General features: G+C 43.1%; 1 protein-coding gene across 1 annotated transcript in view; it reads right to left on the bottom strand.

The window, feature by feature from the left end:
- efna4 (ephrin A4) overlaps positions 1–16,305 on the bottom strand; it is a 33,372-nt gene extending 17,067 nt beyond the window's left edge. Inside the window, exon 1 of the mRNA XM_079344278.1 lies at positions 15,722–16,305. Within this exon, the coding sequence (XP_079200404.1) occupies positions 15,722–15,846 (125 nt within the window). The 5' untranslated portion in view covers positions 15,847–16,305. The remainder of the gene's footprint in view (positions 1–15,721) is intronic.
- Positions 16,306–17,739: the final 1,434 nt, after the last annotated feature.

Here is a 17,739-nt window from a genome sequence, read left to right as displayed (position 1 = left end):
GCTTTAGCCTTCATGGTGGCGGCTGCAGAAACTCTGTTGGTAAAGTGCCAAAACCTCTGCTCTTCTATGAGGATGACTTTGTGAAATGGTATTCTGTCTTTAAGTGTACTAGATTAGTAAGATTTAGCTCACAATGACAGATGAATGAATGACAGGTGAGTCATTATTTTGAAAGAACAAAAACTAACTGTAACATATGCTGACTTACTGGTTGTGTTGGTATTCTTTGTATCACCTTATTTATCTAGCTATTTGTCATGATGGCTCATCCTTTCTTGACAGTCAAATGTCTCACTGAAATCACTCCATTTGCTTGTTAAGTTGAAGTAAATCTGTTTACAGCTCATAGAGTTTTAACCTGGTGAACAATGGCACAACCCTCTCACCACTGCCAATACCTAAGGTTATATTATTTTCAAAATTCTCATGCAAGTCTTTACAGTCAGAGTATAAACAGTTTCATACACTGAGAGAAGTAAGATGTTCAAACAGCTCTCTAAGATCAGAAAGAGCTACAGTATATTGGAAGATCAAATTTGAAAATAAACGGGGCATTTCCTGACATGGAGTTCAAAAAGTAATAATCATTCAAGCCACTTTCAACTTTCAATGCCTTAAGACGAAAGAGACGTCATGCTGGCAAATGTAAGGACGACAGTGTAAAGGTGTTTTATATCAGTAGACCTGTACAGTAAATTGGTTATTTCAACAAATTAACACAGCATGAAGTGAACATGTGACAAAAAATAAAGATATTGAAAAACGCTGAGAACATAGATTAACGCCCCAGAGGAGCTAGCTTGACAGGCTTTGTTGATAGCTATCGCATGCTGCCTCAACAGCTATAGTAGCATAAGTTTTGGCCTTGCTCATTTTGTTCCCAAATTTGTCTTTTTCCCTTAACCGTGGAGACAAACCAATAGTTTCTGCTCAGCCAGTTTCTTTGGAAAAAAGGAAAACTCCTACCATTTCAGTCCACCTGAGTGCCATTCATGTGTACTGAGAAAAACAAAATCTTTTTGCTGGGCTAGTGAATGAGTTTGGAATTCATCATGGGAAAGCAGTTCTGTACTGAGAGGAATAATTTAAGGAAAGTATGGGGATAGTTTATGGCAAAAACAGCCCAAAGACAGTCCAGGAGGAGTGAGAGAACATTGTCCAACCACAGAGAGAACTCTGGTCTTCAAAGCTTCAGTGTTCCCCTACTCCGCAGGCTATCCTACCTAGAGGAAAAAGAAGGAATACTAAAATGGTTGGGCTTCACCCATATGTCAGAGAGTCAGAGGGTAGACGAGTGACTTGAATTACTTTTCTATCCATCGTTTTCAAAAATGTATGTGGTTCAAACCTTTTTGTTCCCCATTTCCTCTCTCCTACTTAATCTCTCTCTGCGAGGTTGTAAAACTGAGCAGAATCAGGACAAGCCTCCCCATGACATCCCTTCTTTTTCGGTGCTCCCCCCTCCACACCCACACAAAGCCATGCTGAGTCCAGAGCCCAAACTCCAATGTTGTGTCTAACCTGGTGCTTACTCCCCTCAACGCGCACAAACAAGGACTTCACCCCCCACCTCTGACCATCTGGGTCCCCCCAACCTCCCCATCCCGCCTGCCCAGCTGGCCGAGAAATCCCCTGAGCTTCCCCCCCCAAATCCAACCTCACAACCTCAAGACCCTGCAGACGCTTTGGATTGTCAGTTTCATGAAATGGTAAGCAATGACGGTGATCAACCGCCTCTCATCAAGAGGAAATAAGGACTTGAAGGGAACAAGTTGTTCCTTTTGTCTACTCTTTCCTTCCTGTTTGGCATGCCAATGTAAGAGAGTGTGTGTGTGCTTCTATCAAGGTCAGCAGAAAGTGTACCTCCTCTATACTCCGAGTCTTCTGCTTCTTTTCTATGACTCCTAATCTCAATATGCAGATGGAATGTGAACTCTCCTCTTTCTTTTTCCAACCCCTTTCAGTCTCCATCCACTTAAGTCTGGGGTTGTTCTTTACAGGCCAGTTCAGAGCGCACGCATTGTATTAATATGCATTAGGATCTGTGTGGCTTACCACCTAGCTGAACAGTTTCCTTGGGGATGCCCTTTGCTATTGTCAAAGAAACCCAATGGTTCTGTCCCCTAAAGGGTAGTATGATACAAGCACATGTACATTAGCAGGGGGGCTAGCAAAGCTTTGTATTTATATTAATAAGAACTTTGTGCATACGCATGGAGAACAATTGCTGTGGGTTTATATAAGTAATAGCTTATGTGACCAGTTGCAATATTCTTGCCAAGTAGATCAAACTTGTGTAGATCAGATGAAACCCACAATTTACAGAAGGAGAAAACACTTATATATACACACCCCAGCTGCTTCAAACACTAAAAGGCCGCTCAGCTTCAGGTAAAGAACGGACCCTATTTTCTGCCTGTTATGGTAAAGGTCTTCCTCCGTCCATTCTGTGGGGCTCAGCAGCACAACAGGATGTATAGCCAAGGCTGTCAAGAGCTGAGGAAAATTGCACGATTCAGGCCCGCAGGACCCATCAGTATGGAAACCATTCCATCGGAACCATTTAGATACGGCTGCAGGTCTGCAGAAACCATCATCTTCCATTGTGGCAGCACTCTGTCATGCATAAGGCAGCGCTCTCCATGTGAGGTCTAGTCTGATCCTAAAATAAGCTTTACAGTGACTTTTCATAGGAGGTATGAAATTACCACAAAAGAAATGGACAAAAGTTGCAGTCTCGCAGTCTATGGCTCGTTTATATTTTTGCTGCTGGACCAAATATATTTCAAGCCAAAATGTTGCCTCAGTATGACCACCAGCATGGCAGCATGCAAAAAATGTTACCTGACATAACCCTCACCTTGTATGCATAAAGGGGCCACACTTCAAAGAAGAGTATGAGGAAAAAAGGGCAGAAGAAGAGGAGTTTCAGCTCTCAAGCAGAGAAAAGTGACGGGGAAAAGTGTTCGGAAAAATAGATGTGCCTGGGCAAGAACGCAGCTTGCGTACGGTGAGGGGTGTGTGAGGGGGTAAATAAGGTCAGACGTGCCGTTGCCAGGACAACAACCAATCCGAAGCTGGGATTGGAGCCAAGCCAACGCCCCACCCATCCATCCTTCGCTCCATCCATCTTTTTTTTTTTTCTTCATCCCTCCGTTGGACAGCCTAAACCTCAGAGTAATGAGTGCTCTCCATGTTTCTGCAGTCTAAATGGAGCTGCAGCGTAAATACAGGGCTGATTTGTACAGGTGCCAGGCTCGTATACATAGACCTGAATATAGCGACGCTACCTCAACGCTCAGAGACTGGCGGGACAGATGAAGGCGGCAGTGTTGGAGGACGGTGACAGCTTTGACAGAAAAAAAAGAGCCACAATTCAAACTATCTATGAAATCTATCAAAGTTTATTTCAACAAAGTGGCAGCTGAGCTGATCCATTTTGTCAACATCATTTGTCTCATGTTTTTGTGCTGACTTCTGTGGTTCATGCCCTTCAGCTTTTTCACACGGCGTCAGAGCACATAAGGTCCAGCTACTTGGAGGGTGTGGAAAAATTAATATCAACTTCAGAAGTGAACAACAGGTCAACAAAAATTCATCCTATTGGGTTCATGCCAGCGGGACAGATGGTGTATGGCCAAAGTGGAACTCAGTGTTTTTCTTCTTACGAGCCTATTTGTTCTACACAATTATAAAACTGATGTAATAAAAAAAATGGTAAATCTGTCACCCTGTCTAATGCTGTGGATCACGGTATAGTTGTTGGTTAAAGTTGTTAAAGTAAGGCTTGGAAGAATTAAACTAAAAATAATAACATAAAGCATATACAACACTTGTGCATAACAGTGCTTATAATCATGATACATCAGTAAAGTGGTATTGAACAGCATCCCACATCAGCGCTATTGTTTTATTCATGATTTTTCTATAAATAAAAAGAAGTATTACGACGAGTTTCCACAATATAGAAGTACATGGTCTACACCTTCAGCCGCTGTATGAACTTACACTTAACTGTTTCAAAACCCCACCTATGTAAGTGGGTTAAAGAGCACATGTGAGCAACACCCCTTAAATCACACACAACACAAACAGTCACTGAGACACACACCTCAGTGTTGTGAAAAGGGCGCTCGCAACGCAAATACACACAGCCAATAAATCAGATTTGGCTTTGAGAATCCATCATGTACTAAGTGGGTCACACTTTTGATGCCGTAGACACTCTTTCTTTCTTATTCTCACACACTGTTTTTGTCTCGCTCTATGATGTGAAGGTCAACGCTGGATAGGCACCACGAACTATTTATCCCAGGTGTGCAGTCCCTCTGTGCCTGATTATTTGGTGGTTGTTAGCGGAAGAATGGCCAGTCAGAGATACACACTCGCGCGCACACACACACACACACACACACACACACACACACTCTTTAGACATGTCAAGGAAACCTGCTCTAATACAGGCAACAGGCCTGAATTATTTAAACAGAGTGAAGGAGAGGAAAGGAGAAGATGGAGGGAGAAAGCTCGGTGAGGCACAAGAGGTAAGGAGTAAATAGAGTACGCTGGCCCCCTTTTTTATAGTCCCTCTGACTCCTGGTGAACTTGTTTAAAAACTTCTCGACTCGCTTTTCACTCCCATCTGCTTTCTTTCACCCCATCTTCACTGCTCTCATTTCCTCCCCTTGTCAGCCTACCTACACCTTCTCATCCTCTCTTCGAGCACCACCATTTCACCCACTTCTCCTCCCTCCCTCCCCATCTTCCTCTCTGTTTATCTAAGCACTTTCACGGTCACTGCTTTGGAATCCCAGGAGTCTAAACTGGCCCCTTCTCCTCTCTCCCTCCCTCCCCTCGCAGCCGATCCATGCCTCTCTCTACCCCATCTCCATCTTTCTCCGTCACAACCGTTAAGATTCATATCGCTCGGTGCGACAGGGGGTATGGAAGGCCCCTTTTATTCTCCCTCAAGGCAGCCAGCTTTGTCCTGCTCTAGTCACGCACAGCCACCCGGCCGCCCCACCCTCACCCACGAACACATATTCACACCAGAGGTAGGACACTAATAGCATGGCCTCAGAAGAGTCGAGAAATGTACTTCTTGAAATGTTTTTCTTCATAAATCCTTCCAATTGGCTTAAACTCTTCTGAACGTATGTTATTTTTAACCAGATACAGCTCCAATTTTTAAGCTTATCCGTTTCTTTGCAGTGCATGAAATCAAATTCATGCTTTAAAAATGTTGGCTGATATAAGTGAATGCCATTCTCCACCTCAAGGCCGGATGCCCCTGAGTTTCTTAGAAAAAGTCCAGTAGAGTTCCACAACACTAATGAAGGGTTCAGACACAATAACAGAGAGAGAGAGGGGGGGGGGGGGGGCAGATTTATGAGCAAAGAGGAAGGAAGTGGCGAGGGTCAAGAGTAGAGGTGCTGACGGCGGTCTCACACAGGGCTAACAACAGCCTGACACAGAAGCGGGATTAACTGATTAATTTAGGATTAAAGATGACTGGCTGCTACTTAAAGTAATGAACCACTGTGACCTAAAATTACAAGATTAACACTCAAGGTACCGTGTTTTTTTTTTTTTTTTTTTTACCCTTATAGTAACACAGATTCCACTTTAAATCAGCCAGTAAAGAGCCAGATGTCTAGATTGGACCTTGATAAAGAAGACTGCTTTTCGCTTCTCAAAGAAAATCCATAAAGGAACATGGGAAACAATGTAAAAAAAATGCAGCGAGTGAGGGTTCTTTTCCGACCTCCATGACTAGGCGTTTGTCACCAGGTATATTTTAAGGAGAACACACCGATTAATTCCCCAATCATAAACACAGAGGGTCTGCTGAACTGTTTTGAGAAGCACCCTGCTTACAAGAAGTCCATTTCCAGCTCAATAAGAGAGCAATGAGATTCATGAGTTCTGCTGCTATACAAGGCCACAGCGATGGAGATTTAGGATGAGGCTATTCTCTCTCTCTCTCCCCCCATTCAGCACAAAAACACCTCTCTGGATGCTCTCCGACTGTGAATTACAACAATCTGATCTTTCTGATGAATATAACAAAACACACTGTTGACAGTGACAGAGAGCATTTCATTAAAAATGGCAGTTCACATAAAATATGTACAGATTGTGACTTTTCAATTGAATGACAAAGACACAATTAAATCAGTTTAACCACAAGGGGGATAGGTTTGTTGTTTGTACGATGTGCATTTTCCTGCTTGCGTACTAACCGGCCTGTATAGAAGTTTAGGAGAACCTACAAGCTTCCTTGTGTGCTTTAAAAGCAATAACATACAGTGTTATGGGCTAGTCGAGGTTGAACAGACACCCTTCAACTTCACGTAAAACTGCAGGTTGATCAGAGAACGGGGGGGGGGGTCCACATTCCTCAAGCTCATATACAACAAATTTGATTGGAACAGAATGTCAAGGAAAGAGGAATGACGGTGGAAGAAGAACGAAGAGGCAGAGAAAAAAAATAGCAGTCAGAATCAGGAGACTGGGATCAAGCTGCGCATTACTGCACAGCCGAAAATCATGTGGTGCTGGTTATTGCTACAGAAACAACACATTCAAATATGCCAGCACAGACACACAGACACACAACACATACCACAAGCATATATCATCATCTTACAGTAAGTCTCAAAAATGTGACTGCAGCTATGTTTGAATAAGCACACCATGCAGAATTCCATTCATAGTTTGTCCCTTTTTACTCAGGCAAAGATATAGTATTGTAAAAATACAAAAATTCTAAATGCATAATCATAGCGTTTACTCCTACTCCCCCCCCCCCCCCCCCCCCCCACACACACACATTATCTTACTGTACATCTCAAAACTCTAAGCACAGAATATTTTATTATGTGTATGATACCAAATTCCATTCATAATTTTCCCTTTTTTATCTTTTAACCAATGGAAAGTATTTTTTCACACTAACATGCACAGCAATACATAATGTGCATAGGCAACACACACACACACGCGCGCACACACACACACACACACGTACCACACACTCTTACTATAAGCTTCAAAAATCAGAGGAAAGGAAATGACATCAAATTCCGTTCAAATTTTGCCCATCTGTACTTGTGTGAAAATCCGTCATTTGGTGAAATGCATAATCATCAATATGAGCTTGGTCAACACACATGCGCACACACACGCACACACACACACACGAAAAGAAGTCTCTGTCAGATATAAATGGGGTGTGATTCCTTTTGGGGCTCTCCCCAGAGCCCAAGCAGCGGTGAGTGAGTGTGTGTGCAGGCAGGGCATTGGTCCTATGTGTATATCTCTACAACACCTGTACAGCATCACACAGTGTGTGCGTGTGTGTGTGTGTGTGTGTGTACAGTGGGAGGGGCGAGGAGCGAGAGAGAAGAGTTGAGAGGGAGGTGGGGGGGATTACTCCTCACGCCTGCTCGTGACAGTGATAGTAATACCTGCTGACATCCTTTCTTTCCTCTCTCCCCCTCTCCCTCTCTCTTTCACCTCATCCCTCTTTCCCTCGGGGACTTCCTGGGCTGTTTTGGGAGTTGAAATCTGTTGACTCTTTCCCAACCACCATCCTCTCCTCAATGCATTCACCATCCCACACTCCCTCCACTGCAGGTCTAATGTTTTTACAATCTCTGGGGGGCTGACGGGAAAAAGGAAGGCTCAGAGGGAGAGTGTGTGTGTGTGTGTGTGTGTGAGAGAGAGAGTGTGTGTGAGAGAGTGTGTGTGTTTATGTGTGTGTGTGAGAGAGTGTGTGTGTTTATGTGTGTGTGTGTGTGAGAGAGTGTGTGTGTTTATGTGTGTGTGGTATGCCAGACCAAAAAGAAATGGAGAGGAGGAATGTGTGTGTTTCACATCATCAGGGGGCTGGAAAGTAGGCTGTCTCGCCATACTTCTGGGAGGCAATGCCAAAATAATATTAGTTTATGTTCCACTATGGAAAAGTCTCCCAAATCATACAACAGACGCAAAACATCACCACTACATCTGTCATGTGGTCTATCTTGTGTATAAATCACAAAGCACATGATCAAAGCGTGTCTTAAGAAATATTAGGACAAGAGTCTGAATGTATTCAGTCATGGAGGTTAGCGGTGAACTAAATACGTTTTGGTGAAAAGTTTAGTTAAACATGACATTAACCCATAAGAGCCAGTTTAAAAAGAATATGGAGTTTTAAATGACAAGCAGGAGATATGATCAAGAAATACTATGAGGATTGCTTTTGCAGCGTTTTTCTCAGCCTTTTCTCTGTTCAGGGATTTCCCCCCCATTCCTCCAATAAGTTAAGGTTTGTAATGTATGTGTAGTTTAATCTAAAAAAAAAAGTGCAATACAAAATCTTAACACAAAGCTCAGTTCAACACACTTTTCTTTAACAGGACAATAGAAAAACATCGAAAAGACACTTGAACATTTTAACCTCAACATGTGACATATTGCTAAAGCTGGTTGATAGCTATACAGTGTGGCACTCATGTGGACACTTCTGTTCACACTGTAACTCCCAATTAGCTTGTGCGCAACTGGTCTGACTGGATACTGAACACAAGATGTTCCACCATTGTCAGATTATCTGCGTGACATTTACACGTGCTAACAACAAGACCCATGAAGTGAGAAAACAGGAAGAAATCATCACACACCTTTTCTCATTTAAACAACGCATGACTGTATATTTCTTTGAGATAAAGTTTTTTACTGTTTAATGTCATCTATTTCATCACAAAGACATTAAATAGCACTTTTAAAGCGAATGCCCATAAGCGTCTTTGAAGACCTGGAGTATGATGGCAAACATGTCTCAGTGTCCTCCTGACAGCCGGGGTCTTGTACAATAATCCAGGTTTCTGCTACAGCCGTCTGCTCTGCTTGGGTCAATACTAATTCAATTTCTGTCTCAGGGAATTCCCAGGTTGCCTCTTGGCAGGATTTCTGAGCTGAGTGGAAGAGTATTGTGAGGGTTATATGTACTTGAGAGTGCGTGTGTGTGTGTGTGTGTGTGTCTGTTTTTGTGTGCACATGTGTGTCATTGTGGGAAACTCTGCTAACTAAACAACGGGCAGATTGTATTGTTTTGATCGGGCTTAAATTGACAGCGTTTCCCACAATTTGGAGTTTACATATTCTCACGCCACAATTTAATTGCTGTTTTCTATGTCAGAGCGATACACAGTTGGCCTGACACTTTCAACAATGCCAGCTCATTGTGCGCCATGAATGGATGAATGAAAGTGCTCCTGCTTGGAGCCCTAAACCACCATAACCACCCTCTTCACACACATACCACACAGCAGCCATTTTGTGCCAAAGCCAGGTCGAGCTGTGCCAACCGAGCGGCGGACAACACGACATTGAACCTCATTTCATTCCACAGCTGTTCCACCTCACCCAGAGAAATACGTACAATACAACTTATTACAGCTTAATGCGGCCTAATATTGATGTATGTGCGTACACAGAGACACGGGGCTGTGCATAGGGGGAAAGAGAAATTGGGAAAGGGACAGGTCCATATGCAGTCTAGCGATAATGCGAGAGGCTGATGATAATATCTGGGTGTAAAATTGGTATCGATTGACTAAATATCCTGACCAGGAGGAGAGAGAGGCTGTCCTTTCATGGTTGTACACCGTGTCTGCTCCGAGACGCACTGTGACTATCTGATCCATTTTAATACAGACATCCCCGACTGCTGCTAGGCCTCTAACCAAAGCTCATTTTCAGCAGAGCACGCATGAGTCACCTTGTGTTTGTGCATCTCTACTTTTGATTCACTGGTAAAGATGTGTTCTGTAGTGCAGCATGCTTTTATGTTGGTTTCATCTTCGGTTATAATGTAAAATGCGGGATTCATAATTTCACAGGAATTCGCAAAAAAAGGAGTCAGTGTCAGTGACTTGCTAAATAGGAGCGGAAGATAATATCGACAACAATATCTTGCCGTTCTTGCTCCTGTGATACAATTGTTCAATCGCTGTTGTCACACACCAATTTATTTCAAATAAAAATTGATTCCTGGTCTTAACAGAATTGCCTTAACTCACCATGTAATGACATGAATGAGGGTGACTTGAACAGAAGTTAATTGGTCCACATGAGGTTGAAGGACGAAGCATGTTATGAAGTGAAACTAACACCAAGTAACAGTGAAAAAACACAATGATCTTGGACTTGTCCTTTTTAGAGCCATTATACAGTATATTCACCTGCTAATTAAATAACATGATATATCATCGTATGATTGTCTCGCAATACATCAATGATCCCAAAATGGCTGTTGCATGATATTATCATTGTGGACCACTTACCGAGTATCGTATTGTATTGTATACTACTGTATCTTGATTTATTCCCACCCCTACACATATCTATGAAGAATCTCATGAAAAACGTTCTGTGTGCGAAAGAGGTTGCACAATGCTCTCTCTCCACAGCCTTTTCTATAAAGCCCAAGCATCCAAAGGCAACAACACACCTTTTTCCCCTTCAACAATTCAGTCACACCTAAAATCAACTAACGAATGCAAAGAAAACAATGACCTATTTAAATGAGAGGCCAGCACAGCGGTTGGTAAATGTTCTCACGGCTGCTTCCACTGCTGGCCGGAATGTCGTTTTTTCTAATTTCGCTACAACCTGCTGAGAGCGGAAGGGAAGTCTTAAGAGAAAAAAAGAGGAGAAAAAATAAGTAATAAACATGAATCATGAGTGAGGTCACAAAAGAATCAAATCTTCGAGTGTTGCGTTTCCTGTTGCAATTCTAACTTTTGTTTTTCCAGAACTGAAATTTATCATCACCCCGTATATTCTCAAGGAAACAGAGCTCCTTTTTGCGCAAAGCAGCAGGTCACTTACACACACACACACGCACACACGCACACACGCACACACACACACACGCACACACACACACACACACACACACACACACACACACCTAGAGCCATTGTTCCACTGAAGTGAACTTCAACTGCCAACAATGTCCCCAAAAGTCAATTCACAAGTGCACAAATCAGTAAAATCACTGCCCCGCATTGTTTTCAGACAGTGACGAAGAAGCTCAAGTGTACACACAGTTAACTCATCCACAGTTTACCCTCCTGATAATACACTCAATAGCACAAACAAACAGACAAAGCACATTTACAAAGACAGATAAGGTACACAATCAGCAAACAAACATCTCTGGATCTACACAGACAGCACAGCGCTTGCAGCAGGAGTGAAACAATAGGCGTTGACACAGAAAAGGGAGAGAGACACTGAAATAGTAGGATGACAGATGAGGAGAGAGAGAGCGAGACAGAGAGAGAGAAATAGAGAGAGAGAGATTGCTTTGTTAGCAGGGCAGGGAATAAGGTGGTAATTACCTCACTGTGGGTTTGTTGATTATAGTTCAGCCAGGTTCTCCATGTTAATCATTTACCAGCGGAAGACAGAGATTAGTACAGAGACAGACATAGAGAGGAGAGATAGCAGACAGTGCGAAGAAAAATATTCATTTGCACACACACACACACACACACACACACACACACACACACACAAGGAGGAAGATACGTGGTCATGCCGGCTGCCGGTGCAGAAATAATAAAAGAGATATAAAAAAAGAAATCAGTGTTGAGGTGCAATCATCTCCCTGACAAGTCACAATTACAAACACTGTCTGCTTTCAATTTACTGTACACGGCATGTGTGTCTGTGTGTGTATGTGTGTGTGTGTGTGTGTGTAAAGGCGTGGTATGCAGAATGTGATTTACCTTGGTATTTAAACGAGATCACTCATGAGTGCACACAGAGGGAAATGATGCATAAACAGAGCTGAGATTACACGGCAGACTTATGAGAGCTGCTTTCAATAAAGATACAGCAAACCAATACAAATATTCATCTCCTCACGCACCGTTTAAACATGCCTCACTGGCTTGGAGCTTGGCCTAAGCCTCTGCCAGAAATGGAGGGAGGGGCGCAGACAGAGGGAGTGAGAGAGAGCTCAAAGGGGTCTGGTGTTTCTTTTAAATGATATAAACGTGTGTCCAAACTTGCAGAAAGCTTACACGTGTGAGCAAGAGATGATTCAGGTAAGCTAAATTAGTTAGAATACACTGTATTGTCTATGTGTATTTGTAAATCTCTTACTAACAGCAGGCTAATCCAACATTCTGGTGGAAAACAAAAAACAAGAGGAGTCAGGAAACAAGAGTCTAAAGTTTGATACAGATCCAGATGAACTGTTGCAACAAGTCTGCTTCCTGCCATGTCGGATAAGAAGGAGAGCAGTATTAGGAGTGTGTGCCAAGAACAAGGGTAAGTAAGGGGACAGGGAAATGGAGTAGCTTATTTAAGGTGCAGCTTTGGGTGACATTTATTCTTATTAGAGGTTAGTCTGCAGCCCTTACATAGACAGTAAAAGCCTTTCAGGTCATCTCTTCAAGAAAAGGAGGGAGGTAATTCAATCGGTAAAGTTGTGGAGCTCCGAGTAAACTTTCTGACACATGCTTAGTGAATATATGAGGATGAATGAAGCACAAAAGTCGCCACTGTTGGATCCGCAAATATGGTTGGTCAACTTACTTGGTCCAACAGGTTTTAAAGCACACCGTGGCACAAAAGAGGGGGCTTAATATACCAATAACTAGTCTGAGCTCGCCACTCAAGGGAGCGCAGAGGAAAACTGTCAGCACACAAAAAAACACACTCAAGTTTAGAGCCCTTTGGTTATAATATTTTACTAACCTTTAACTGCTCCAGGAAGTAAAAAATAATTTCTCATCTAATAAGGAGCTATCGCTCTGAGAGAAACACTGTAATAAAACCGAGAACGATCGTAAACTGTGTTCATAAAATCATAAAAGAGGGCAATCGAACCATTGAGCCCCACAAAAGAGAAAGAGACCTGCGTATCTGATTCTGCCATGTTCAACGCTGACCCTGCAGTCAGTCGATCACTTTCATTTCAAAACTCCATTTTTCAATCTGGAGGGTGCTAAACGTGTGCCACTTAAAGTGTTTCACTGAGCCTTTTGTTACAGTCGTATAAACCAGCATAAGAACAGAGCAACAGAGCCCCTCAGTCTCCACTTCACTGCCCTGCTTCATTAAAACCATAAATCTAGTTGTTGAAGGAAAGGTGATGGCAAGAGAATGTCTTCAGTCTTGGTATTAAAAGGAGCATGTTTTCTTACCAGTCACAGATGTGTTATATACCAACAAAGTCTACAACTGCAGCTAGCTCCTCTTTCTCTTCAGGCCCACACATTTATTTGGCTCTGAACTGCAGAACCATACATTATCAGTTACAGATAACAGTAAAGTTGCTCGGAATTTCCTTGAAAGGCATACATTTTCATGTCAGGATAAATCACTAATAATTAGCAGCGGAATAGGTCAAATACAACATCATGCCCAAGTGCTCTTATAAGATTTAATATTTGAACTTCTCAATTGATTTTTGGAAACACAACACTCTTAAAATAGCCTACAGATCTGGCGTTAGCAAACAGGTAGCTAACAGTAATACATATACATTTAAAGGACAAAGACCAACATTAGCAAGTATTCAAGGGTTGTTTCTGACAATGTTATGCTATATAAATTGAATTTCCCTCTTCTAGGACCAATATCTGATCTGTTTTTCCTCTTCAACAGCTCCAGGGAAAATTGTGAGGCTTCCTAACTGCTGAAAGCCTTTTCTGTTCTGTGTTGACCGGGTAGCTACTGTTATGTTTAGAAGTTTTTCACTTTAAATAAGGCAAATTAAAGTGGCTGTTAAAACAAAATGTTGCTAAATATACCTAAAAGAAGCTAAAACACTCAGTAGAGAAATGAGGAACTACAGCAAGTATATTTGTGATTCCAAATTGCATATCATAGCTTTAGTCCACTGTTTGGTTAAAAATTTAGATTAGCACAGCTTCAAGAAATTACCCTTGAGATTTTGATAGTTTACGAGAAGCCAAATGTGTATTTTATATTCTGTACCACTAGCATCATACATATTCTTGGATCCTCTAGTGCAGCGCCAAGCCAACAAAAGCCACCCTCTCCCCTCCCCATGTTCTTCTTCCCTCGCCAGGCTACATTTACAGGCCTCAGGACAACCTGGCTGGCTGGCTTGCAGCTAATAGCAAATATGGTATGGGAAAATGACTGAAGCTCAACTAATCACTCCGCCAATATCCATCACTGGGCAGGAGGGAGCTGTGAGAGATAAAGGGACCGAGAAGGTGGGCGAGTGCAGAGGGAAAAAAATGAAAAGGAGGGAAGGGTGTAACAAGGGAGGTAATGAAGAGTGAGGAGAGGAGAAGAGAAGAGGAGAAGAGAGGAGGAGAAGAAAAAAGAGAGTCCGAGTAGTAAACCCAGGGGATTTTGGAGCGGGTGCAACATCACGGCTCCACTGATAGCTTTGTGATTGGGTGGTGTTGCTGATGAGAGTGATTCTCTGCCACAGTGGGTTACCCTGTGCCGGGATGCTGATGGCATTGTGATTGTGTGGTGTTGCAGCTGACTGTGTGGCCCTGCCACAGGCTGTGACCATTCATCCCTAAATCTCTGGGGAACAAGAAGGTGCTTCCTAATCCACACAGCGTTCCTCCACAACACATTTCTGTTGGATCCCAATTACAGGACTGGGTTTTACCCGCCTGGACACACTGAGTCTAACCTCAGCGGACTCCAGCACAGGATGAATCCTGGAGACCTGACAAAAGGGGTCCCTGGGGAAATTATCGCTCCCTGGAGTCATATTTCTACCCCAATTTGTGCATCCACAAATGTAAAACACAACAAAATCTGTGATTCAGGAAGAGGTCTCTGTGGCCAACAGCTATTAAGTAAGAAGGTCATCCATCTTAAAGAGTGTTTGGGGAATCAGGGCGTCGAGGAGAGCGAGAGTCTCTAAATAACTGGGTGAGAGAATAGTGAGTGTGTTATTTTGGGCAGTCACCCTACTGGCCCTGCAGGTCCATCACCTCTCAACCCTTCAATTAAACACACTGGAACACCTGGATCAGCAGGTGAGCCTATCTCTGCTTTGCTGATGGCCCCAATCAACCCATTACATACACACACAAACACACACTATCCTGTAACCCAACTACACATTATCTTATATCAGGCAGCACTTTAGCCTTTAATAAACACCTGTGCTCAGAATGCTATCCCGGGTAATATTTACAGAAGACACCTTCACTTCTGACTATGAGTAACATAATCACCTGTAGACAGGTGAAACCAGGGTTAGTCACAATGATAAACCTACAGAATGAGGTGAGATCAGGTCACTGAGTCTTAATTAATCACTTTATTAATTTGATTTTTACATTTCAACACTAAAAATCCTGTCTGATAGCTTTAGGGTTAGTGCAGGTTTTAGGTATTTATGCCTGCGCTGCACTCTTCAATTAAGTGCAAGAGGACGTGATCTGCAGCATAGCAGAGATTCTTTAAACCGACTGATGTCTGACTCATTTTGGAGGAATTATTGTGGTCGTTGTGCAATAGGAAGGCTGTGCAAGTTCAGACCAGCTACGTTTGTTGTATGCAAAGTGGTTTGAAATAAACTACACTTTGCACTGAACATAAAACTTTATTTAAAAGAGAAAGCGAGGCCAGAGAGAAAAGGTTTTTTTTTTTTTTTTTTTTTTTTTTGTGTTTGGAAAGTAAGCGCATCATTAAGCGCAAAGGAATCCCTCACCTTGTGTTTGTAGAATTCCAATACACGATGTGCCTTTTGGCCACAGCAGCAGAGATAATGTTGCAGAGGAAAATAGTGGCTTTCCAAGCAGGCAGATTCCCCGGGGTCCACATTAGGGAGCCCATCCTGACAGCCGCAGGGCCCGCGGAGAGGCTGTGCGCGTGCGGCTGGGAGTGGCGTTCAGATCAGGTGAGGAGACCCGAAATGAGAAGAGAAAGGGAGTTCCGTGAACAAACTTTTCCAGTCGGCAGATTCACCAAGTCATGAACAAAGTTCTCCGTTATATGCTACTGCAGAATCGCATAGTGCCAATAAGGGTTAAGTGACTTAAGTCGGTGAAAGAAGGGTTAAATCACAGGCTGCGGAGAGCAAGGTGAGGACCTCCAGAGTTGAGTATCTTTGAGAGTTTATCCGGGGTGCGCATTTTGGCTTTGGACTTTTTTCCGAAAAGACACTACAGTAAAAATAGTGCCCGAACTTGCTGGTAAAGGTCACGGGTTTGAAGTGTAGCCAACAGTTATGGATCAGACTATCAATTGTAACTGCCAGCTGGTTTGGCAGCAACAGGCTGCGGAGCGATTCAAGGGCGGATCCTTAGAGTAAGAGGGCGGTGCCCGGCAAACTTTAGGCCAATCAGCTGACAAGGGTGTGGTGATGTGTGATACTGTAGTACAGAGTTAAATCCTTGTGAGGTGCGCCGACTGGTGTGTGGAGACTTATGTTACTGATCCGGTTTTTCAGGAGAGCCTGAGACCATCTGCTGTCCTTGATTAAAGCTCTGATAACACTGATCTGGAGCTATGGAGTTCAACTTAAACCTGCTTTATGCAGTGTGGTCCCAAAAACACCCAACAACTACAGAGTAACTTCAGATCAGCAGAGTGTTTTGCTCAAAGGAACTCAAGCAGTGAGCCTCTGGTTCACAGGATTGAACAAGTAAACTTCAGTACCTCTTGAACTTCCTTCGATCTCTACAAGTTACATGTTTAAAATCATAATCCATAATCCAAAGCAGAGCAATATGGTTAAATGATACGTTCAGGTACCCAACCTAAATAAAGATGGAGACATTTGAAAGCAACACAATCCATTTCACTGTGTCCACAAGGTCCAAGTTTAGTTCAGCAAGGTGTGTGTGTGTGTGTGTGTGTGTGTGTGTGTGTGTGTGTGTGTGTGTGTGTGTGTGTGTGTGTGTGTGTGTGTGTGTGTGTGTGTGTGTGTGTGTGTGTGTGTGTGTGTGTGTGTGTGTGTGTGTGTGTGTGTGCGCACACGTCTCTGTGTGCGTGTGTTGATCACTATTAATTCTGTGGTTGTTGTCAGCCGCCCCAGGGGAGAGTGTAGTGACAGTAATCACTACGCCTCCATGGGCTAAAGCCACTGGTGGTCCTTTCTAATTATCTGATTTCCTAAGTGTCTGTGTGTGTCTGTATGTGGGTGTTTGGGAGATTACTACCTCTGCTGAGGCTCCAGCACTACCACTCATTCAGACAAAGTTGCACTGATAGCTTTGTGTTATTACCTCCTGCATTGCTCATACTGTATGCATGTTTGGCTATTTCCTTCCTGCACTAGCGCTCCTCCTTCTCATGTTTCTACGTCTTTAATCGAGTGTGTGTGCCTGCATGTTGTACATATGTGTGTGGCTCTACTAGGACTCATTAACTCACTTCCTGGAGGTCCTGATCATTAATTTCCCATGATGCCTCAGTGCTCCTGTGTGGCTAATTTGTCCCTTGTGAGCTAGCTCTCCCTCTGCAAACATGGAACAGACCAGAGAGGGGTAGCTCACACTGTGGGGGTCTCCCCTCTCTCTCCCTCATTGTGATTGATCTGTAGCACCGGACAGCTCCTAAAAAAAATGTCGTAAGCGCCGGCGGTCAAGAATACTTTGAGAAAATTATTTTATTCTCCCTCTTGTTCTCTGAAAAAAAAGTGTCTCTTCATTTTGGAATTGTTCACAGAATAAAACAGTTTAAGTTTTCAGCGGCCCTGCAGCTAACATTTCTGTCTCACACTAT

This window comes from Symphodus melops (assembly GCF_947650265.1).
Source record: "Symphodus melops genome assembly, chromosome: 5".
NCBI lineage: Eukaryota > Metazoa > Chordata > Actinopteri > Labriformes > Labridae > Symphodus > Symphodus melops.
Note: the sequence above shows the minus strand (reverse complement) of the source record. Positions and strands in the feature narration are given on the sequence as shown.